Source organism: Kwoniella pini, chromosome 5 (assembly GCF_000512605.2).
Source record: "Kwoniella pini CBS 10737 chromosome 5, complete sequence".
Taxonomy (NCBI): domain Eukaryota; kingdom Fungi; phylum Basidiomycota; class Tremellomycetes; order Tremellales; family Cryptococcaceae; genus Kwoniella; species Kwoniella pini.
In genome coordinates, this window is record NC_091720.1 from 1,185,842 (window position 1) to 1,209,109 (window position 23,268).

Consider the following 23,268-nt stretch of genomic DNA (forward strand, 5'->3'; position numbering starts at 1 on the left):
TGTCGCGTGGCTTAACCTGAATGGTTCGGGTCGATCGGGAGTTCAGGGTAAGGATACGATGAAAAATTCGAAAATCCTTAGTTGAATATTTGAATTTGTTACCGTTAAAATGACCGATCTAAACGACTCGACAAAAAATACCACAGCAACACCTTAACCGCGTTCAAACACATAAGAATCTTTCATCAGTTTCATTACCTTTTCTTCTGATCGATCAGAATATTTTATTGAAAAAGACCGCAAAAGGTCTAACTACACAAACCTACACCAAAAGCTCAAAAACGAGCACCCTTTTCCTCCTTTTCATCCCATATCGATTTTTCGCCGCTCAAAATGCTTACCAGGCAATCCCGTTTCTTACGAACTCTCCCAACCACCGCACCATCAGCTTCAAGACTATCCGTAGCTACACCAGCTGTAAGCCAACGAAGATCAAAATCAACTTCTTCTCAAAATAAAATTCACACTTCTTCTACTCAAAATGCTCCCGCTTCTGTTGAAAAAGCTCCAAGGGATAGAGGTATCTCACTCGAAGCGAAAGATAGAGTAAGAGCACATATAAGATCTCTAAATTCAAGTGCTATAACTGGAGCCGCTCCTGCTGTACGACCTGCTCCCGCACAACACTTCCAACCTGCCACCCCTGCGCAAACTATTCCTAAAAACACCCCAACTTACCAAAGTGAGACTGGAACACAAATAAAGAATGGCCTTGATTACTCGTGAGTCATATCTGGATCTTGTGAAACGATGGCATATATATGAGCGAAGCTAAGTTCTGAAATTGTACTAGATTCGTCGGACTTTCAGGTGGTCAAATCTTTCACGAGATGATGCTGCGACACGATGTCAAACAGGTGTTCGGTTACCCCGGTGGAGCAATCTTACCAGTCTTTGATGCCATTTACAACTCCCCTCACTTCGACTTTGTTTTGCCAAGGCACGAACAAGGTGCTGGCCACATGGCGGAAGGTTACGCAAGAGTATCAGGTAAACCAGGTGTAGTCCTCGTTACTTCCGGTCCCGGTGCTACCAATGTCATTACACCAATGCAAGATGCTCTTTCGGATGGTGTACCAATGGTAGTTTTCTGTGGACAAGTAGCAACGAATTTGATCGGTTCTGATGCTTTCCAAGAAGCCGATATGGTTGGAATCTCAAGATCATGTACTAAATGGAATGTAATGGTAAACGATATAGCCGAATTACCAAGAAGAATTAATGAAGCTTTCAAGATCGCCACTACCGGTAGACCGGGTCCAGTCTTAGTCGATTTACCAAAAGATGTTACAGCTGCTATTTTACGTACACCTATTCCAGCAAAATCTGCTCAACCAGGTTCATCTCCTTATCTTCCTTCAAACCCTCTCAACCCAGCAAACAACTCAGCCCCTATCCCCGGAGAACCCTCCCTCATTGCCGCCGCAGCAAAGATGATCAACAAAGCTAAACGACCAATCATTTTTGCTGGTAATGGTATTCTCGCTTCAGAGGAAGGACCAAAACTCTTAAAGCAACTCTCAGATCACGGTCGAATCCCCGTCACTACTACTTTACAAGGTCTTGGGGCTTTCGATGAACGAGATGAGAAATCGCTTCATATGATCGGTATGCACGGTGCCGCTTATGCCAACTTTGCTATTCAAGAGGCCGATGTGGTCATTGCTCTTGGTATAAGATTTGATGATCGAGTCACTGGTAAAGTCGATAGTGAGTAAATCAGACATCTTAAGCCGTCTCGGTACATAAGCTAACGTGAGACTCGAAGCTTTCGCTCCCGCTGCTCAAGCCGCCGCTTTGGAAGGTACCGGAGGTATCATCCACTTCGAGATTCAACCTAAGAACATCAACAAAATCATCGAGGCTCACATACCTGTCCTTGGAGATGTCAACGCTTCCTTGGCTAAGATTTTACCTCAAATTGAAGCTGTAGACAGATCAGCATGGATAGCAAGGTGTAAAGCCAATAAAGAAAGATACCCTTTCGCGTTCACACCTTCTACTGAAGGTCAAAAATTAAAACCTCAAGAAGTCGTTCAAGAATTAAATAACCAAGCTGAAATAATTGGAAAAGAAAAAGTCATCGTTACTACAGGTGTAGGACAACATCAAATGTGGGCATGTCAACATTATAGATGGACTGAACCTAGATCATGGGTATCATCAGGTGGATTAGGTACAATGGGTTTCGGTTTACCTTCAGCAATTGGAGCAAAAGTTGCTGCACCTGAAAAAATTGTTGTTGATATTGATGGAGATGCTTCATTTTCAATGACAGCAATGGAATTACAAACCGCAAGTCAATATAACATTGGTGTAAAAGTTTTACTTTTCAATAATGAATTTCAAGGTATGGTTGAACAATGGCAAGATCTTTTCTATGAAAATCGATATTCTCATACAAGAATGACAAATCCTAATTTTGTTAAACTTTCTGAATCTATGGGTGCAAAAGCATTAAGAGTAACAAATTTAAAAGAACTTCCTGCGAAAATGAAAGAATTTTTAGAATACGATGGAACTAGACCTATCGTTATGGAATGTATTGTATCTTCAGAACATGTTTATCCTATGGTTCCAGCTGGAAAAGCTTTACATGAACAAATTGTGAGTTATCGCAGGTATTATTAGTTACACAATTACTAATTCTACTGATTGTTCATAGCTTCATCCTATCCTTAGAACAAAATCGAATTAAGCGATAAGGACAATTAATGAATTCAACTATTATGAATCGACCACTCGCTGATCAAGCCAATTAGCGATGTTGCTAATATTACGGAGCGTGGATGAGAAGTGAAATGCTTTCGTATTTTTTTTGTATTGGGTGTGTATGCATTACTATCAATTAGGATATTTGTGTTCATCCGTACAATTCACTATATCTTAATATCTATCGTTGAATTCACAGAATAATACAGATTTTACAAAATTATAAAAGGATATAAAAAATATTGAAATCATTCTGAGATTCAATTTACACAAATTGAATTAATTATGGAAAGGAAATATAAATCGAAATTATCAATTTTCAAAAAAAAAAAACATTTATATATATTTAGTTCAAATTTTTCACCTCGTTAATTACAATATTTAAATCATCATCATCAAAATTTAAACCCATTTTTTTAAAATTATCTTTAAGTTTCATTAAACTTTGAAATAATTCACCTGATCTAAGTTTTCTATTTCCATTATTATTATAAGTATCTTTTATTATATTAGTTTTTTTCCAATTTAAATTTAAATTTGAATTTAAATGATATTTTATATATTCTTTTATAATTTTAATATAACTTATATTTTGAATTATTATTATTCTAATATTTGAATAATTTAATTTACCTTCACCTTCACCTTTTTCTTTTTCTTTTTCTTTAATTTTTAATTCTTCATCTAATTCTAATAATGTATTTAATAATTTATTTAATGTATCATTATTGGAATTTATTTGTTGATTTTTTAATTGAATTTGTTTTGGTGAATTTTCAAGTAAAGAAATTAATAGAGGTCGAAGTGATATTTCTATTGATGTTAAGAGGATTTTTGAAGGTTCATTGAAAGTTGATGTTATAGGTTGACTGGCTGTTATTGAAGATCGTCTTGATATTGTTGGTGAGTTGGAAGTTGAGTTGTAGGTTGAGATTGAGTTTGATGTTGAGGACTCTTGAGGTATCCCATTCTTTGTTGCATTGTTACTCATGAGCGGACTTGTCGGATAAGTCATTGTTGTTGGTGTAGATGTTGATCGATTCGAGGTTGATGAATTGTCGTGAACCATAAGTATCGATGATGGCGAAATTGTTGAATGAGAATTTGTCGGAGGTGTCGTAATTGAATTTGAGATACATGCTGAGGTAGGTTGCGATGCGAGCTGGGGGTTTGTCGTAGGAAGTAAGTAGGGATATCGTTTTTCTTCTTGTCGGTCTAAAATCGAAATGACATTGGTCGAGGTATCTTGAAGGACGGAACTATTGATATGTTGAGGCTAGATATCAAATCAGTCATATTGATAAAGCTGTAAACCATAATCCACTCACCAGATCTTGATCCAATTCCATATTATGATCTAACTCCAGGATTAAATTTTCCTCCCCATCACCGCTCTCTTTCCCAATTTCAGTGAGTCCAACGGGCATTTTGTAATTTTCTAAATGACGAACTTGATCCCATAATGAATCTGGAAATTGTTCTTCCAATGAATTCAGAAAAGAAGTTAATGTGAATACTTTCCCACCTATAGTAGGTATATCATTGGATTCTGCCTATAATCATATCATTATGTTAGTCCTAGAATCTAATATAGGGCTTGAAAGTCGATAATTTGGAATTCACCTTTACGCTTAAATTCTTATCATCAGTCCAGAGGGTTACTTTAGCTTCATGATATTTAAAATATAAACAACAATCTAATATCTGATCATCATTTTGACCATGTTCCTATTATCTAAAGATTTAATTTTCATTCCTTTGAAAATATATAAAAAAAACCTTACTCTTATATGTAAATCCCATTTTTCTTTTAAGCTTTGACATCTTAAAGCACCTTTTCCTGTTTTACGTCTATTTCGATGAATTTCAAGTAACCAACTATTTGATGATTGAACTAATCTACCTAATGTTATTGGAGAATTAGGTTCGGGAAGTGTTTTGGAATTTTTCAATGAATCAAGTTCTAAAAAAGCAATGATCAGTTTATTATTCAGTCCAATTTTTACGAAAGGTTTAAAGTGAATTCATGACCTACCGTGTATAACAATTGAAGGTATAAGTAAAATTATAGGACTAGGTCTCAAAGTTAAGAGCAAGTCATGTACAACTCGAATTAGATTCAATTGGGAAATGAATATATTTGTATCGATTGCTAGATAATGGATCGAATTACTAGTCTATTGGGGAATTAGCCATACTCTTATGATCATATAATCAATTTGTAGATATAGTCGAATAATTGTATGACTCACAGAATTCTCAGGTTCCCAAATCATCTCTTCTTCATGACTACCCATCATATCGTCTGATTCTATCGTACTATGATCATCAAGCTCATGACCGGATGAAAATGATGCCGTTCCAACATTTTCAAAAGGGGTGAAGGAATTAGCCTCGTCATGATGAATGAATTGATGATCTCGATAAGGACGGAACATCTTGCGCTATCGTCTCGGAAAAGTCTTCAAGTTGCATTGCGCGGACATGTATTAGGGTTAAATGGTATTTCCGTTTCGTATTTTAGATAAGTCATGACCTGTCCGTTATAAATAACAACGTTGAGCTTGTTTCAAGATTAATCTCCAACCCCTTCGAGTACCCCTTTGCGTCATTCCGCCGGAAAAGTCGGATCAAGCGATCTACAAAAGCACCAGGTCATGCGAGGTTCGACAATATCCAATGACTAGCCATGCATATATGATAACGATACAACAATATATACAAGTACATCCCTATACGTAATATGTGATCAGCCGGATCTCGATGAAATCCTCTTGCAAAAAAACCCTTCATCGTCCAGCAAGTTTCGCAACTTCATCCGCTTCTCTCCTCCTTCGTTCAGCTTTGACCATACTACTTTGTACGCCACCTAACGCATGTGCTTTTCCTAACTTCGCCAGTATCACCGCAAGTCGGATTGGTTTGACGGAAGGATAAGACATTGATCGAATAGAAGGTTCCATATATGCTGATACACTTTCGGTTAAGACAATGTTGATCGTCTGAAATATCAAGAACACGAATTAGTCAATCTATCTTCCTGGAATGTCGGATCAAGCTCACATGTTTCACTTCCTCAAATACCCTATCTAACCCCGCTTTATCTAATCTTTTAATTTCAGTCTCAATGAAAGTCACATCTGCCAATACACTAGCTAGTGCCATTTCATTAAAGCGGACGACCTCTCTACCACATAGCGTATCCTGTGACCAGATTGCAAGTATGTTAGCTTTGTTCGCAATACCTCCTTAATTCTATTGTATGCGCGAGAAGCATTGAAGAACGTTGGACCCACCATTAACCACTTATTGATCCTTCCCAAAGCATGTACATATGCCCTATTTTTAACTCCTTCATTCAAGCCAATCAGAACACTATCCACATATGCAGTCAAGAAAGTGATCATTTCGAAGACGTATGTGGAAGGCTCGCTAGCAGTGGACTGAGGTCTAGCTGGTAGCCAATTATACTCCGCCAATTCGAAGAACGATTCGAGTTTAGAATTTATGACCGAATCTATACGATTTTGAGCCGTTTCTAGAGTTTGAACGAATGACTGTGTAGAAGACAGATGAACTGGTCCTCCCCTTTGAGATGCCCTGTTACGCATTCAATGAGCTGCCATAATCTTTCCGCCATTTAGCGTGCATGTAACCTTACCTGAGATTCATCAATACTCCTTCTAACTCGTCACAAGCCGTACTGAAATGTTCCAGATTGATGACCACCTGAGCAATTTGGGATAGGTTGGACATGTTTTGAAGCCTTTTGGCGATCTGTTTGGAGACGTGATCGGACAGTAATCCGTCAAGTGACTAGTGCAATCATGTCAGTGTCGATGAAAATTCACAAATATCGCGCTAGTCACCTTTCGTAGCACTTCGTCAATATCCAGATGCTGTTGAGCTACACCGTCTGTAAATTGGTAGAACTGATCCACGAAATTACGTATGTTTATACAACACATAGGATAAGTTTGGGAGAAAGGCATAGCCTGGGGAAATCCTTGCCTATAGCGAACGCATGAGCTCAATTTCCCGTTGCACAAACAAACATTGGCCAACGTACATAGCGAGGGATTCCATTTCTCCTGGTGCAAGCCAACAAACACCGGCTACTTGGTCAAATTCTTCTTGGTCATTCACCATCATAGGTTGGTTGTCATCTTCCGAAACAATCTGAAATATGGCGATCAGCTGAAGAAGGAATATCACGCGTAGAAGAGCTATCTCACGTGATCAAAGTCGGTACTGAACTTTCTGAGAAGTAATTCAGAATACCTTTCAAAGAGTGTGATCAATAGTCCATTCAATTCAGTAATATTATAGCCGTATCCCTATCGTATCATTCAATTAGCTGATTCATCCTTGAGACGTCCCAGAACAGCTGACTAACCTCAAGAGTCTGGACGAATAATAAAACGTTGGTTTTACTCTCCAGGAATACTTCAGGTTCACTACATCCTTTCAGACCTGTTCCTACAACTTCTACAATTCTTTTACACATTTCATCCCATAATTCATCAACATCTCGTTGAGTCCTGAAATCAGGCATGGTCCGTAACAAATGAGATTCTATGATGAAGAATCCTACCAATTCTTGCATCAGAAGTGGAAGGGTTGACAAGAGCGTTTCCGGCGTGGTAGAGAGTCGAGAAGTAAGAATAAGAGTCGCTTGGGTCTATAGCATTAACGCTGTTAGAAACACTCAAAACTCATCGTGTCAGTATTTGACAGCAGGCGCACCTTTCGATCAACCTGATAATTCCTTTGCAATTCGGGTTTAGATTCCAAAGCTTCGTATATATGTATACATTGATACAAAGGTTTGAAGTCCACTTTGATTTCGTCATTATCCAACGCATCGACTATCCGTAAGTGATTAGTACCCTGACGCATATTTATGAATGTCAATCTACTCACATTCGACTCGCTCATTATGCACTAATTCCATAGCTCCTCCAACTCTTGCCAAACGTACGCCACCCTCTTTCTCACGTTTCGTTCTCCATTTCTTTATTCTCTGAGACATTTGCTCCAGTGCCAGTTTACCTACTTTAGAACCCGATTCTCGAACGTCAAAAAGCCATGATTTTGTAGATGCGGTCACTGCGTCTTTGATCGATAATCGAAGTGATGGGAGAGAAGATAATATATGCGCGTAGAAGGGGGTCTGGGAGATTGAAGGCGGTGTCAAGTGCAGAAGATCTTCTATCGACTACGTCGGAAGCACGACATATCAGCTATATCATACCGATAGCTGGTCTTTAGGGGCGGATACACATACTCTCAAAGCACCCCAATATTTGCCTTCCCTAATCATCTCCCCAACTCTATGAACCAGATCCAATAATCTCAAACATGTTTGAAGCGTTTCGATCGCATCATCCATATTTCGTGCGACTTTCTTCTGTTCCAGCAAGGCTCGTTTCTGAACAGAAGTCGTGATTAACTTACCATCCTCCGAGCAGGGATAACCTTCTGAGGAGTTTTGACTCACCTTTTCGCCTAATGCTCGACCTACATCGCCCATCTGACCATCCAATTCACCTATTCTCCTACGTAGATGACCCGAACCTTGTCTTATAGTCAACAGTGTCGACACTGATGAAACGAAATCCTGACAGATTCAACGCAAACAGATCAGCTATTTTGTCCATAACTACTGGCTCATCAAAATCTAGCATCGAGTTAAATAGCGGATTGGGCTAGGAGATTGTACAAAGCATGATGACAACATGGGAATGACATACCTCATAATTCTCTTGGCAGATCTTTTCAATCTCCCTCTCTTTCTCTTCTACAAATTTATCTAGACTCCTCAAATACAATTGCTCAGAATCACTATCTTGTATAGACTTGATGAGAGGAGCTAGGGCTTCTAAGTTCTCAGTTGTGGAGGATGTCGGATCCAAGTTGATCTATCGTGTGAAGAGCACTTGGTCAATATTTCATCTTGCACTCAAGTCTCGTCTATCGCAGGAATCGCCTGTTGACTTTGTTATTTCTGGACTCACCTGCTGTAATTGCATTTCCAGCTCGGAGCTAGTGAATGTCGGTCTTTGTTTACGAATCATGTTGATTCTTCGCTCTGCCGGTGTATCTGCCAATAGCGAGGATCTATCGGCACAAAGATTTTATTTTTTGGAGCAGGCAAGCGCTACAGCTCCTCGGTCATGTCTTGTTCATGAATATTGGGTATCTTTCCAAAACTTATTATTGATCTCAACGAAACCAGTCTAAGCGTCATCACCGGGTTCTTTGCCGCATGAAGGTCGGCTAGTTCCGCCAGGTATACGAACGCGTCAACTGGAATATGAATATGAACATGATCAAAGTCTGAATTTCCAGTCTTCCCACTCGTACCGTATAAGTTTCATATAAAACTCACAGCCAATACGTAGAACAACATAAGATCTGTTCGTTCAGTCAAGGTATCAAGATGTCTCAAGAAGAAGATTACGTACTTCTGGAATCATCAGATGGGTATACTTTTGTGGTTTCCAGGAAGATCGCCGAAGCTAGTGGGACACTTAAATCGATGTTGGATGAGGAAGGTGAGTAGATTAACTTTTGTTATTTCATGTATTCGAGGGCCGCTCCGGGGGATGGAGTAATACTAGGTTGGATTTTAAAGGGGCCACCACTACGTCCTGCCGATCGATAGCTGATTGTTTTGTTGGTCACAACTATAGCCAATTTCGAAGAAGCTAAAAACAAGACATGTAAAATCCAGCAACGGTGAGTTGAATATCATTTATATAGTATGACACACAAACCTATGATTAAAGGGGTAAGCTCAGTACTGAAATTGCTTGCAATTTGTAGTGGTGTGATACTACTCAAAGTGATCGAATACTTGGCATATAAAGTTCAATATGCCGAATTCAATGCTGAGGATATTAAGGAAGATTTTTCAGACAGGATAGATCCTTATATCGCTTTGGAGCTGTGAGTGTAGTCTCATGATACTGTTGTATATGGTGATAACCGTGTGATGGATCTTCTTGATGAGTAATGATGTACTGATCCATACATTGTAAATAGGTTGACGGCTGCTGATTTCCTGGAAGCATGATCCTCGTCTTCATACTTTGCCTTATCTCGTTACTTCTTCTCTTTAGAACACATTCATAACATATATCAACATTGTATCAATACATTATTGTAACAACATGCATTATCAACAAAGAAAATCGATCTACGTATTCTGCCTGACTTTCTTTTCAGCTTTTGAATGCTGATTTAGAGATCACGTTCCTCTCCATTTCTTCATAGTTTCTTTGACACCTTTTCCCAATTCTAAATCTTTTCTAATATTCTCATCAATATCTTTACATTCTTTTGCAATTTTAATCACTTGATTAATTTTTGAAAAAGGTATAATAACAACACCATCTATATCTCCAATTAATATATCTCCAGAATCAATTAAAGTTTTTTTTTCCTCTCCATCTTGATTTATTATATTTTGTTCATGCTTATTAACAGTAGATCTAATTGGAATTGATAATGAAATATTATATTCTGATTGACGTAAAAATGATTTAATACCTAAAGTAGAATGAAATTGTGCAAAAATTGGAAAATTTAATTTTCTATGTTCAATTAAATCACGACATCCACCTAAAATTACTACTCCTTTTATTTTTTTATTTTTTGCTGCTGTTGACATTAATCCTCCCCAACATGCTGCTCCGGATACTGAATCGTTTATTATCACATTCATCAGTTAGTTTATCTGAGAACAGCAGAGATCGAAGATTAGATAAATTACCGAAATCAGGTGAAATCAATATCACACTTCCTTCAGGAGCTACATCAACCTATTAATCAATAATTTATCAGAATTCATTGAGACCATCACGAAATAAGATGAACTTTAGAGGTTGTAGGGCTCACGAAATGTTGTTCAGCTTTAGGTCCATTCAATTGGCTCGAGTCTGGTTTTTCTTGTTCAACAAGCTAAGGAATATTAATATCAATATCAACTTATGACTTGTATATGCTGTCCATTATACTAGAGCGATATGGGTCGATTGTCGAAACTCACTCTGACTGTAAATACTCTTCCTACTAATTTCACATTCTCATGATCTTTAGGCGAATAAATATTAAGATGCGGTAAAAACCCTCCGGTCGAAATACCAAGTTTTATCAGAGCATCAGAAACCTATTTCATAATCGTTGTTAGCCTTTACATATGACTTTATAAGGTAGTTTCCCTTCGCGTGATTAAAGTGCACCCACTTCGCAAGTTGAAAGTTCTTCTAATTGTTCTTTAATATCATGCGGAAGATGAAATGATGAGCTCATATTGCCTGAAACTCGTTCCAAATCAACTATAAGATTTGCAAATCAAGCAAAACGATTGCTTCCCTCTTGTCTCAAGCTACCGAGCTTGGGTCGTTGTAGGCTTGCTTGAATTAGTGGACAACATGGAAAAAGCAATCAAGTTCGCAACTCTTCCTTTCATAATTACGACATCACGCCATTATGAGAATAAAGAAATATGACCCGGTTATCAGATAGACCGAATCTTATCTCATCCTAAATTAGTCCGAATTTACCGAAAAACGTTTATACATCAAGTATACAACAGGTTCATATCAATGCGTATAATCTTCATTCAATACAGAATAACAATGTATGTGACCATCCTTACCACCTTCCTTCTCTTTTCATATCCGAAACACCTAAACGAAGACGTAATAACAATTCTTTCAAATCATCTTCACTTGCTTTATCTCTTCGACCTTCCCCATGAGATGAAAGTAAAATCTGTAAATCATCTTCGAATTCTTCTCCTTCATCTTGTGAATTTTCCTTTTCCTCTTCTCTTGTTTCTTTATTTGTACGAAGCGATAATCTTTCAAGTGCATGTAACTGTCCATTTCAATCATCAGAATGATATTTGAAGGGAAGTAACGAAGCTCCAAGTCAAACTCACGAATATCCGTTCTTTCCCATTCCATTCGCGTTCAATCACCTCAATGATCTCTTGACCTTCCATCCATCCTTTCAAGCCCCTCTCAATTTCAACAAGTATTTTACCGAAATCTAGTACAAGTCCAAAAAGAGTCATAAGTAATTTCATTGTTACTTGTTGACCTTGCGATCTCTCGTCCAGGAGACATGATTTGAGTATTCTATTTAAAGTGATTTGATGATAAACCAAAATGGAATGGGGTGATTGCAACTCATGTATATGAGTATCACTTAAGGGATCCTTTTCATCCTCTTCATCCGTATATTCTTCATGGTTCATATATTCCCCATTCGTCGAAGTTGGTGAAATTGGTCTACTATCTTCATGATCAATGTCATTCTTCCCAAGTTTAACCAATCTCCTTCTCATCCTTTCCCATTTCCTTCGAATCGATACATCAACATAATCTCCAAAAGCATCCACTAGATGTGCCATCCTGAATCTCAATATTTGAACTTTCTTTTCGATATCAGATTTTGCAGGAAATAAAGTATTGGTTTGACGATTTCTACTCCTTCTTAAAGTGTTATTGACCTTCGATGATGGTCGATTCAAGCCTGAATCTACACCGGTCTTGAAAGGTTCGTCTTGGGATTCCGATTGATGTAAGATGGAAAAGTACATGGTTCTGATAACGATTTGACATCTTGATATTTTCAGTAAAAGATTATGTATTGATTGGTACTTGGCTAATAAAGTTGGAGGTAGCAGAGGAGTGATCGGTAAAGGAGGAGAATAGGATAGGTACAAGAAGTCCAACGCTCTGAAAATGTGAATAGAAATGTCAGTACTTTGGAAATCTCGTTTGTCTATGCTAATATCACTTACTCGATAGCTAATATGATATTGATCAGATCAAGCGTCAATATACGATCAGCTGATTAATACCAAGATACTCAAATTGACAAGAACACTCACCTTGAGGATTCATCCATTTGGCTCTTCGTCCTTTATCTTCCTCATCCAGTTGCCTGACTGCAAAACTGACTCTATCCTGAACTTCACCCCGTGGGCCCTCGTCATTTTGCGAATTATGCTGATCGATCAAAGTCGTCCTAAGTGCATAGGCTAGTTCACTCCCGCCGGGAGGCCATTTCGATCTCTCACTCAAACCTATACCTAAACCTATTCCCCATTCACCTTCATTATCAACTGGGTTGAGTTCATTGGTTCTGGCGGTCGAAGGCATGTCTAAACCTAATCTCATTCGAGTTCTGGCTCTTTTTCCCATTCCGATACCTTCTCCAGCACCGGCATTATCTTTTCCGAATAAAGCACCCGATACTCGATGGACAAAATTCATATCTCCTCCTAGCCAGTACGATTGTAGTATGTCCAGATGGTCCAAGAAGTTCAGCTCATCAAGGTAAAGCGATACCAGAGACTTGGAAATGAGGGATGAATGAATCAGTAGAGGTGATAGCAGTCGAATGATTATGTAAATCGGCAAGGTTGGGGAATCGTGCAAGAGCGGTTCTGTGGAATGACGAGATAAAAATAAATTTAGATTTTCAGAAGACATGGGCGTCCACAACTGCTTTGACTCTTGGTGACTGTTTTCGCAAGTCAAGTGGGAGCCAGGAGATTGCGTAAACAAAGCCCACAGGTCATCGAGCTCGGCAACACCTGTATGAATATCTCTTTCGGTCTGCGCAAAGCAATTTTGCTCATTTTGAGGCTGGGTTCGCTGAACCTCTTTTGTCAAAGCACCTGAGGGCGGCACGAACAGATTTGGAGCAATCGGTCTTCTCTTCTTCACCTTGCTCGAGGATAGACTCGATACTTTGGTAGATGCAGACTTGGATAAAGTGGCTTTTCTATTCTTAGTCCCGTTTTGCCAAAGGTCAACTTCTTTCCTCACAGTTCGAGCATGGTGATTAGTAGCATTGACAATGCTGAGAAAAATATGGAGTGTCAGTAATTGGGAAGACAGTGACCCTATCTGAAACTCACCCAGTCGAATCATCTCCCCAAATGAGACCAATGTCTAGATCCCACTGAAGTGAACATAGGGGATGAGTTCCGCTAGTCGCTTCTTTGAGTAATCTAAGATTTTTTCCAGCTTCAAAGACCGTCCTCCGGTCATCCTTTGGTATGAAGCTTGGCATCCTCCTAGAGGAGAAAGTATATTCCCATTGCCCACGATACGTCGTTCTAACTATGCCTAAATCTGACCATGGTTGGGAATTTGGATCGGTATCTTCGTCTTGCGATGAAGAATCAGATAACCCCACCCAAGCTTTTAGTAATTTCAAGAATGGTCCACTGGATTCGCTGAACAGGAAAGCCAAGGCCAGGGTGGCAGGCGATTGGGGGGAAAGAGAAGCGCAAGTGGACATGGAAGCCAAGAGGTGATTGTATAAGTGGCTGAGAAGTGCAGATGACCGACTAGGAACAGCGATAGCCTCGGAGCTCGATAACGGCTAAACAGAATATGTTAATTTCGTCACCTGGTCAAGAGATGCAAATGTCATACCCAGCACATGAGTTCACACAGTAGTTCTCCTAGCTCCCCTACGTCTTTGGTCGGTCCCATCCATCTGTTCCAACCTGCTTGAGGTTCGGTTTGGTTCTCTTCTACAGCAGATGTCAACCGTTGTTTGATGAAAGTCAGATAAGTTGAAAGAGCATTCAATAATGCGTGATGAGTTGGCGTAAGTGGCCTGCAGCTTGATATCAGCCGCGCCAATCAAGTGCATGTTATGGTAGTAGAACTCACAAAGTACTTTGAGAGTTGATAATTATTTCCAATCGCCTGATCGAGGTACCTATACTCAGGAATCGATCGATTACCCTGCCAATCTGAATCAGTCATGATGCAACGAAACATCACGTCGCTTTTGTAGGCAGAACTTACGATTTTGTCATCACCTTGTCCGTACCAAATGGTCTACCGCCTTCGTCAGCCCATACAAATTCTGCTTTTTTCTTGTTCCATCGAAGATGCTCGGTTGTCGTCGTACCGAGCGTAGAACGCATCATAAGTCGAAGGAGGGTCACTGAGTCGACTACCGGAGTAGGACCGGCAGATTTATTTAATTTAGGTAAAGATATTAGCGGTTCGAGTCTGCCGAACCATTGATAGTTGTGAGCGACATCTATAGGGTTTTTGTCTAACTTACGATGTTATCAAGCTATCGAATGTAAAGATCGTTTTCTCCGATAAAAAAGGTGTTTGTAACTTCAGTTCGAGTTCTGAAGATCGTATATCATCCCATGTGCGGAGACGCTGTATCATATACACGTGAGCTCGTGTTCCAGCCATGAGGCTCTAGAGGTTGAGCTCACTTCGAAGACTCTCGGCCTACTTAGCCCCGCTTCAGGCCACTCAACAGCTCTTCGCCAAATGTCTTCATCCTCTACCACCTCTGCAACGTTGTTGTCTGCTGCCTCGCTATCCTCCAAAGTCTCATTCGGTTTGCTTGAGGTGTAAGATATTTTGGACTCCTGTAGTTCATGTCTTGATGTACCTCTCAAACTTCCTAATAATCGCTCTGTACCGGATATATGATCATCTAAAGGTGGAAGTACAAAAGTAGGGTGAATATTCGGTAATTTTGATGAGCTTGCGAAAGGGCTGCCATCGTTCTCGAGGGACAAAGAGGTCAGCTGGAAGAGTTCTGTCATTTCTTGTTGCGCCTTGCCGTGCTATATCGCTGACATCTTTGTATGCTTATTACAAAGCAATGTGCTAATATCATTGTTGAAGGACAAGCAAGTAGGACGCGTTTATTGATTTTATAGATGAATTGCTATCAATGTTTACGAACCACGTGGTGAATGATCGAGGCACGGACCTTTTGACTTTTTTTGGAGCGGCAACAGATTTTAAATCTGAGGCAACAAAATACATGATGATGTTGTATTCGATATCTACTTTCTACCTTATCCAGACATCAGAACTCACATAATCCCTAGGTATAAGACTCGCTACCCAGATCGGAGACAGAGAATCAAATCCAAAATGTCGAGGCCTGAAGAAATCTCCCCTCCAGAAATCGTATGTTCTTCTTCAATTTTTCTCCTCATCAATCTTTCCAATCTCAAAATGCTAATTGTCGAGATATAGTTCTACGGAGATGTTGAAGCTACAAAATATACTGCTAATACCAGAGTAAAATCCATTCAGGCTCAAATGACAAGAAGAGCTTTGGAATTACTAGCTTTACCAGAAGATGAAACTGCTTTTGTATTAGACATAGGATGTGGAAGTGGATTAAGTGGTGAATTATTAGATGAAGAAGGTCATGTTTGGGTAGGAGTTGATATTGCACCATCAATGCTTGGTAAATAAAATCATATCAAATTGATGCGTCAAATGGTATACAGTTTGCTGATGCCAAATTCTCTGTGATCTTAGAGGTCGCTCTTGAACGAGAAGTCGAAGGAGATTTGTTTTTACATGATATAGGACAAGGTTTCGGTTTTAGACCAGGTACTTTCGATGGAGCCATAAGGTGTGTTCTCAGTATTACAATCACTTGCAATAAATCCTACCCACCCATCACCACGTATCTTCTTACTATCATTCACTTGAATAAATGACGATCACACACGACGGTCTACTTACCAAACATCATGGTGAAACCGCCCGAAACCCATTTGTACGGGCAACCCATCTGATTGATTGCCTAATCTTCCCGTCTCTTATTAATTATACTTGATTTGATTGGATCACAATTTATTCAGGAAGAAGCTGATCATTCTCTTTGAATAAAATAGTATATCAGTAATTCAATGGTTATTAAATGCAGATTCTTCTTCACATTCACCTCCACAACGATTAAATAGATTTTTTACAACATTACATTCTTCTTTAAAAAATCCATCAAGAGCAATATTTCAATTTTATCCTTCATCAGATGATCAAGTTCAAATGATTGTAAATTCAGCACAAAGAGCAGGTTTTGGAGGTGGTTTAGTAATTGATTATCCAAATTCAAAAAAAGCTAGAAAAATGTATTTATGTTTAATGGTTGGACAACAAGAAATTCCAAAAGGTTTAGATAATAATGGAATTGAAATTGATAATGAAAATAAATTAGGTTTAGAAAAACGTAGAGAAGAAATTAGAAATGAAAGAAAACGTAGAAAAGATACTTCTTCTAATAATAAAAAAGGAAAAAGAAATAATAAAAATGTTGAAGATGTTAAAGAATGGGTAATGAAAAAGAAAGAATTATATAGAACAAGAGGTAAAGAAGGGTAAGTCTTATTATAATAATTTCTTATTACAAAAATATTTAAATTGATGAAAAAAAACTCATTCTTTTACAGTGTACCAAGAGATTCAAAATATACAGCAAGGAAAAGAAAAACATATTTTTAAATCAAATCGTCTTCAAACGTTGCCAATCATGCGCACCATTTTATTGTATTTTATTTAGCCTTATATTGAGCATGTATACTAGTCTTGTTACGAGAATCTCCAAGACAACGATGGATGATTTATAAATGAAAATATAGATGAGATAATCAAACGTTGTTTCAATGGATCATATATATTGAATTTTCTCGAATACTTTGAGCACAAACATGCATTTATTATCAATACAACAAAGAAAAGTCTGATATTCTATGGATAACATGTCCAAATATGAAAATTTGATAATTTCAAGAAGGAAACGATTATAACAAAATGCTGGATTGACCTTGAAGGTATTTTTCAAAATCTGATTATCATCATGAAATGAACTTCATGAGAAATTTGAATATTATTTCTTAGGATTCGTTAATTTTTTTTTCAACATTTTTATAATTCTTGTTCTTCTTATTATTTGATGGCTTTTTGGAATACCAAAAAAAAAGATTATCTTCAATTACCTTCTTTATCCTTTTTGTTACTGACCGAGATATATCTGATTTTAAAAAAAAATTACAAGTGTTTACAATATGAGATTTGACAAATTTTGTAATATTTTATTTTATAAATTGGTTAAAAAATGTTTCGATTATTCAGATTGCATCGTTCAGCTTTACGACTACATGTTCAATTTTGTCTTTCATAAATTTCATGATTTGCTCATCTTCTCAATTGAAGTTACAAATGTCAATTAATCGAGTTTTTGACTTGTACATTGAGAGAGATTGTGAATTTGCACTACACGGAACCTTGCATATTCATTCATTTTAAGGGATTTTGATAAGTTCTTGTTTATATACTAGAAGACTTTTTGATTATTTTAAAAGAAATGTTGTTACTCTTGGACTAGTATATTCTGATGTTTTGAATGCTCTGCAATATAAAGGGAACGTTGCAATCATTCTGAAGAAAGGAATCTAGTATCTGGATGATTCAGGTGCACCACCGGCAACAGCTCCAGGTGCAGCATCGTAATCTCTTGCAGATCTAGATCCTCTATCAGGTGAAGCAGAGTATCGTCTTCTTGGACTACACACAATATATCGTGAGCTACATTCTCACCGAGAGTCGTCTTAGGGGGTGCCGGCTTACCTGGGTGATCTTCTTCTAGAATCGTAATCATCTCTCTTAGGTCTTTCATCGTAATCTCTTCTGTCATCCCTATATATATCGAGCATAAGCATACTGGTCAGAAAGATAACCAAACTCGTGACTAACCTTTCAGCGTATTTATCTCGATCATCTCTTGGTGGTCTATCGTATCCTCTTGATCGATTATCGTAACCGCCACCTCCAGCTCGGTTATCGTACCCGCCAGATCTATTATCGTATCCTCTACCACCTCTATTATCATAACCACCACTTCTGTTATCATATCCGCCACCACCTCGAGCATATCGATCATCGTATCCTCGACCACCTCGATCGGGACCGCCTCTTCGGTCATTGGTTCGATTATCTTCGTCTGTAAAAATAGCATTGAGGTTTTGGTAAGCATTCCATCTCTTTACGGGTTTGACTGAGTTCAAAGAATTCAGACAATTTGCTGTGCAGGGATTGGTAGCTACACAATACGTGTAATTTGACTCTTGTTGGGAGATCTCTTGTGCAATCGAAGAAGATTAAGGAAAATATATTCACAAGTTGGTCTCTTTACACCCATATATTGACCTGGTGTAGGAGCATGAGGCTTTTGAGTAGCAGAGAAATCTACTCTGATATTTCTACCATGCAAATTAAGGCCATTGAGTTTCTCGATAGCTCGTTGAGCATCTTCAATAGTTCTCATAGTGACGAATCCGAAACCTCTTGAACGGTCGGTCTGTCCACCATACATTCTTTAGCTTCCCATGCACATCCCGCTACGATTGAATTGCTGAGCTTACCCGTTGATCGTAGACAATGACTACTTTCTCAACATCACCATATCTTGTGAATTCATCTTCGAGATCTCTTTCACGAGTTCTGATAGATAAACCGAATACACCCAAAACGTTGTTTGGATCGGCTTCTTGAAGTTGATGAACGGGTTTTCTGGAGGGATAACCACCTTCTCGTCTATCTCTGTAAGGGTAACGTGGATCCAGTGAAGGAGGATATGGGTCAATATAAGGTGGAGGAGATCGAGATCGTCGTTCGTACAAGTAAGACATTATACGTAGGTGGTCGAAGAACGATTATGTTGGTATGAAGCGCAATTTATAAAGGTGGATAATTCATGAGATTATATATGCGCAGGACGAAGCCAAGGATGCGAATGTAGTTGGAATGGGCGATGGAAGGCGATTCACAATTCGTTAGTAAAGTACAAAGAACGGATGTACACAACAAAGGAAAGGAAGGGGAGTAGGCATCTAGAAAATCCTAATTCGTCTCCATTTTGGCAAGCGGACAAAGGATTGTTTAGACCATGACTTTGCTGTTCGCACATCTCGCTCAATCCACTCCTTTCTTTGTATCCCCAGAGATTCTTTCTTGGCATATTGACGAGACGGGAGAAGGAGGAAAAGACTAGATAGATCGAACAACACGTACCCATTATCCCTTCTACTGTCTCTACCATCTCTATCCCTCTCGTAATCTCCACCATTGCTTGGAGCTCGAGGAGCATCATCCCCACCTCTTGGTCCGGAAGGAGGGGCTCTCTCAGAGTAGTCACCTCCAGATCTAGGTGGAGGTGAAGGGGATCTAGGTGCCCAGGTTTCTCTTGAAACGGGTGCTGTGGAGTTTGAGAATTCCTGCACCACAAAGAAAGGAAAACCCGTCAGCACTGGCGTCTAAACCCAACCAGCACCGAAGACGTTGATTTTAACACTCACCATTTTGTTTAGTATATATTACTTGACTATGTCACAGGTGGTATAACTGATGAAGAAGGTAAAAGTGATTATCTATTTGAACATTACTTAGTATCCTTATGGTGTTCTATCGATTTATATTTATTTTTCTTTTCTATATAGGGTTAGTCGCATGTGGCGAATTGCACATAACGCGGAGGAATAGTTTAAAAGAGTACTCCACATAGTTTTTCCTATTATTGAATAGCCGGTTGTACGAGTTGATCTCATGCTCAACTACGTTGATCTCCTATAAATGTTATATCTATACATATATACCTTCGATACTCTATCAACATCTTCATATCGTCACTGGCGCTTCCACCTCAGCAACACATCCATATCCCATCCTCATCCTTTTTTCCCAGGCATCATCACTTCGAAGGTTGACTCTGGTATCATACCTCTAACGGCTCCCCTTTGAGCATTTCCATACTCCGCTCAGGCCGGCTTGCATGTTTCGGATCGATTCAGCGTTCACATCAATTATGTTATATGCTGGAATATAAGTCAGACTTCTGGCCAACCTCATCTCATTCCAAACCATCAATACACATCAAGGTCAACCCAATTCAAGACTACCCAGTATGTCATACGAATCACCCGTTCCCACACCCTCTCCTCACCGCACGACATTCGACACACGACTAGCGTACATACAATCTCAGAACTCTATACCTAGTGGAAGTCGTTCCAGCTCTTATCGGGATGAACCAAACCCTGAACACCAAAATAACTTATCATCCTCATCCGCGACACAATTACGTATACCTACAAGACCACCAAATATAATTAGTCACCCAGGTTGTGTACTATGTAGTCTGGTATCATCAACTTTTGACCAATTATCATCTTCTTCTCCTCTCCAATCCCCTAACGCTCGTTCCTCTTTGTTACCTCCTTCGGGTGGAGATTCCACATCTTCATATCATCACCCATTTGAAAGAAGTTCTTCCCCTAGTCCAATACCAAGACGACTCAATACAGGTGGGAAAGATGTGGTACATCAGGATTCATATATAACGGTCTACAAAGCTGAAGGGAAAGAAAAGTTATGCTCGGATGGTAGACATCTCATAGTAGTGGTGAATAAGCATTTGGAGAGTGTTTATGATTTCGTGAGTTCATCTTCTTCTCCCTCGTAAAAAGCTGCACTGCGGCGCAGCTTGATACTATGTAAACGCCGAGTCTGCTTGAAGCAAGGACGTCGCTGAATTTGTTTTCTTTCCAGGGTCCCTCCGACGTGCCACTACTGAGTCACATTCTCGAAGTGACCCATCGTCTGCTATCTAGAACCCCCGGCCAATCAAACACTTCCGCAAGTGAAGCCGAGAGGGGTAAAGGGAAAGAGAAGGAAAACGATGTGAGAGTAGGTTTTGTAGGAAGCGTAAAAAGTGAGTCGCAATGCTGTCATCATTCAGTGATATCGCGAGCTCGCTGACGACTGCTTCATCGATAGAGGATCCACAGTCACCACATCCGCACCTGCACGCTCATGCAATGGTAGGACCTATCGATACCTCTTTACCTGGTGCCACATTCTGGCGTCGGAATGTCATTTTTGGGAGTATGAACTGGTGGGGCATCGAAGATTTGCGTGCAGAAATCCGGTATGTGCAATTTACCGAACCCTGTCCAGATATCGGATGGCTGATTCGAATGCTGGTATAGAGAGGAATCATCGAATAATCGAGTCAAGTCTGGATATCAGCATCGGGACAAGGCTCCTATAGATAGAGTGCCTGATGCTGGATCAATAGCTGTAAGTCTTCTCCCCCAATTGTACTTCTTCGACCTCTAACCGTCTCTCACCTGCCTTCCTCTCTTTCTCGCTTTCCTATTTTTCCATTCATAACTGCCCTTGTTCGGCGTCGAGATATACGAGGGTCATTTCTGACGAAATTTATGCTCAGGGACTACCCAATGCGTTGGATCCATCGGATTACACGGATCAATCACCACCGACTTCTGCCAGCAAATCGGATCATGCGTCTCGAACACATTCTTACTCAGATCGACCGAATAGCGCTCTAAGAAATTCGACCTCACCCGTTGAGACCCTTGGCCCTCGAGGAAAGGGTAAACAAGTTGACAGGTCTGGAAGCGGTGATGCTGATACCTTCCGTGGATCAGAAGAAAGCGAGGAAGATTATGTTGCTGTTGATCTGGAAGATTTGCCTTTCGGGGATAAGAAAGCTAATGCGCCCGCAAGTCGTGTTGAAAGAGGAGGAAGGATATAGCATTTTTTTTCGCTCCCACGAGCTGTTGCTCTCATTCATCCCATCGTTCATAGTTATCAGTTCAATATCATACCATATAACACACATACACATACACACACAATGCATAATACACAAATATTCAATCAAATTATTGAAACGAGACTGACTTTTGGAGTAGGAAGGAAGGTGCCACGAATGTATGAAAGACTAAATATGCTGTATGACGCGTTTATATTTATTCCCCTCCTTCTGATTATGCGCCTGATTTTCCGAACCTCTCATCTTTGTAAACAAAACAAAAATAAACAAAAGCCATTAAATTTCAACCCTGAATATAACTAACTAATGGACGTGTTATGTTGATTTGTTGACATGTTTCGGAAACAATAGATTATTTTCAACTTACATATTGGATGGGTAAAAAAGATGAAGAGGTTGTTGAGCATTAAATGAAATAAAGACCTCATGTTGTACAGGGATATGTAATTTGTTGTTATTACTTTTCTAGGAACAAAATGAGGAATTGAAGAGAAAAGAGAAAGAGCTTTGACCCATTTTGTAGGTTAGATCAGGTCAATAAGTTCTCGAAATGAAGGGGCTGTACTTTTTCATCAAATAATGTTGTATGCAATAAATGATACTCTTGGCTTAATATCAATTTTGCATGTCTACATCATCATCAATCTCTCATTCAACAACATTAGCTTTTTCTCTCATTATCATTTTCACTTTTCTTCATTACTGACAATTAACGACTTATCAACGTTTAGATAGAATATTTAGGATTATTCATAGCTGTATAAACAGGAACATTATAAAAGGTCAAAGCGTCAAGACATTTAAGGAAATCAATAACACCGTGCGCATTGTTCTTCTCCTTGTTCAGTTAATGATTCACTTAAACGTACGTATTACTTATTATTTTCCCAACTAATTATCCTCTTACATATATATATATAATCATAAATCATTAGGCTGATCATTTATCATTATTTGGTCAATATTACAATATTCCTATTGATCAACAACAGTAACTTCTGTTCGAACCAAACATCACATTCCTTACATCACCACATTCATTACTAATACCTTATAAATCAAACCACCTACCTATCTTACTATACTATCAAACATAAAACCCTTCGA

At 39.0% G+C, this 23,268-nt stretch overlaps 10 protein-coding genes across 10 annotated transcripts; 4 read left to right on the plus strand and 6 right to left on the minus strand.

Annotated features, from left to right (window-relative positions):
* Positions 1-333: 333 nt before the first annotated feature.
* On the plus strand, positions 334-2,698 carry I206_104222 (acetolactate synthase, mitochondrial; the record flags this gene model as incomplete). Its single annotated transcript, XM_019155939.1, has 4 exons — positions 334-722; positions 794-1,710; positions 1,769-2,607; positions 2,666-2,698. 4 exons carry the CDS (start codon positions 334-336, stop codon positions 2,696-2,698), a joined length of 2,178 nt encoding a protein of 725 aa, XP_019010897.1.
* A 360-nt stretch (positions 2,699-3,058) lies between these two features.
* Positions 3,059-5,150, minus strand: I206_104223 (uncharacterized protein; the record flags this gene model as incomplete). Its single annotated transcript, XM_019155938.1, has 6 exons — positions 3,059-3,988; positions 4,041-4,265; positions 4,336-4,440; positions 4,497-4,675; positions 4,748-4,889; positions 4,965-5,150. The coding sequence occupies 6 exons, from the start codon at positions 5,148-5,150 to the stop codon at positions 3,059-3,061; spliced, it is 1,767 nt and encodes a 588-aa protein (XP_019010896.1).
* Positions 5,151-5,501: 351 nt separating this feature from the next.
* I206_104224 (uncharacterized protein) lies at positions 5,502-8,789 on the minus strand (the record flags this gene model as incomplete). Its single annotated transcript, XM_019155937.1, has 14 exons — positions 5,502-5,714; positions 5,776-5,916; positions 6,009-6,312; positions 6,374-6,528; positions 6,582-6,723; positions 6,782-6,891; positions 6,948-7,049; positions 7,109-7,393; positions 7,459-7,580; positions 7,636-7,930; positions 8,000-8,143; positions 8,213-8,332; positions 8,466-8,633; positions 8,730-8,789. The coding sequence occupies 14 exons, from the start codon at positions 8,787-8,789 to the stop codon at positions 5,502-5,504; spliced, it is 2,361 nt and encodes a 786-aa protein (XP_019010895.1).
* Positions 8,790-9,154: 365 nt separating this feature from the next.
* On the plus strand, positions 9,155-9,790 carry I206_104225 (uncharacterized protein; the record flags this gene model as incomplete). Its single annotated transcript, XM_019155936.1, has 4 exons — positions 9,155-9,269; positions 9,408-9,453; positions 9,541-9,663; positions 9,760-9,790. 4 exons carry the CDS (start codon positions 9,155-9,157, stop codon positions 9,788-9,790), a joined length of 315 nt encoding a protein of 104 aa, XP_019010894.1.
* A 174-nt stretch (positions 9,791-9,964) lies between these two features.
* Positions 9,965-11,028, minus strand: I206_104226 (uncharacterized protein; the record flags this gene model as incomplete). Its single annotated transcript, XM_019155935.1, has 5 exons — positions 9,965-10,416; positions 10,490-10,538; positions 10,615-10,677; positions 10,766-10,885; positions 10,963-11,028. 5 exons carry the CDS (start codon positions 11,026-11,028, stop codon positions 9,965-9,967), a joined length of 750 nt encoding a protein of 249 aa, XP_019010893.1.
* Positions 11,029-11,373: 345 nt separating this feature from the next.
* I206_104227 (uncharacterized protein) lies at positions 11,374-15,328 on the minus strand (the record flags this gene model as incomplete). Its single annotated transcript, XM_070202922.1, has 10 exons — positions 11,374-11,598; positions 11,663-12,464; positions 12,530-12,536; positions 12,620-13,596; positions 13,655-14,124; positions 14,178-14,364; positions 14,421-14,495; positions 14,559-14,768; positions 14,824-14,930; positions 14,990-15,328. The coding sequence occupies 10 exons, from the start codon at positions 15,326-15,328 to the stop codon at positions 11,374-11,376; spliced, it is 3,399 nt and encodes a 1,132-aa protein (XP_070059023.1).
* A 337-nt stretch (positions 15,329-15,665) lies between these two features.
* On the plus strand, positions 15,666-17,030 carry I206_104228 (uncharacterized protein; the record flags this gene model as incomplete). The annotated part of the gene is made up of 5 exons (XM_019155933.1): positions 15,666-15,701; positions 15,771-15,987; positions 16,062-16,158; positions 16,424-16,906; positions 16,979-17,030. 5 exons carry the CDS (start codon positions 15,666-15,668, stop codon positions 17,028-17,030), a joined length of 885 nt encoding a protein of 294 aa, XP_019010891.1.
* A 950-nt stretch (positions 17,031-17,980) lies between these two features.
* On the minus strand, positions 17,981-19,216 carry I206_104229 (uncharacterized protein; the record flags this gene model as incomplete). Its single annotated transcript, XM_070202923.1, has 6 exons — positions 17,981-18,092; positions 18,156-18,224; positions 18,282-18,405; positions 18,451-18,528; positions 18,705-18,885; positions 18,950-19,216. The coding sequence occupies 6 exons, from the start codon at positions 19,214-19,216 to the stop codon at positions 17,981-17,983; spliced, it is 831 nt and encodes a 276-aa protein (XP_070059024.1).
* A 201-nt stretch (positions 19,217-19,417) lies between these two features.
* On the minus strand, positions 19,418-19,885 carry I206_104230 (uncharacterized protein; the record flags this gene model as incomplete). The annotated part of the gene is made up of 2 exons (XM_019155931.1): positions 19,418-19,801; positions 19,883-19,885. The coding sequence occupies 2 exons, from the start codon at positions 19,883-19,885 to the stop codon at positions 19,418-19,420; spliced, it is 387 nt and encodes a 128-aa protein (XP_019010889.1).
* A 602-nt stretch (positions 19,886-20,487) lies between these two features.
* Positions 20,488-22,140, plus strand: I206_104231 (uncharacterized protein; the record flags this gene model as incomplete). The annotated part of the gene is made up of 5 exons (XM_019155930.1): positions 20,488-21,018; positions 21,132-21,294; positions 21,360-21,510; positions 21,572-21,662; positions 21,814-22,140. 5 exons carry the CDS (start codon positions 20,488-20,490, stop codon positions 22,138-22,140), a joined length of 1,263 nt encoding a protein of 420 aa, XP_019010888.1.
* Between the last annotated feature and the right edge of the window lie 1,128 nt (positions 22,141-23,268).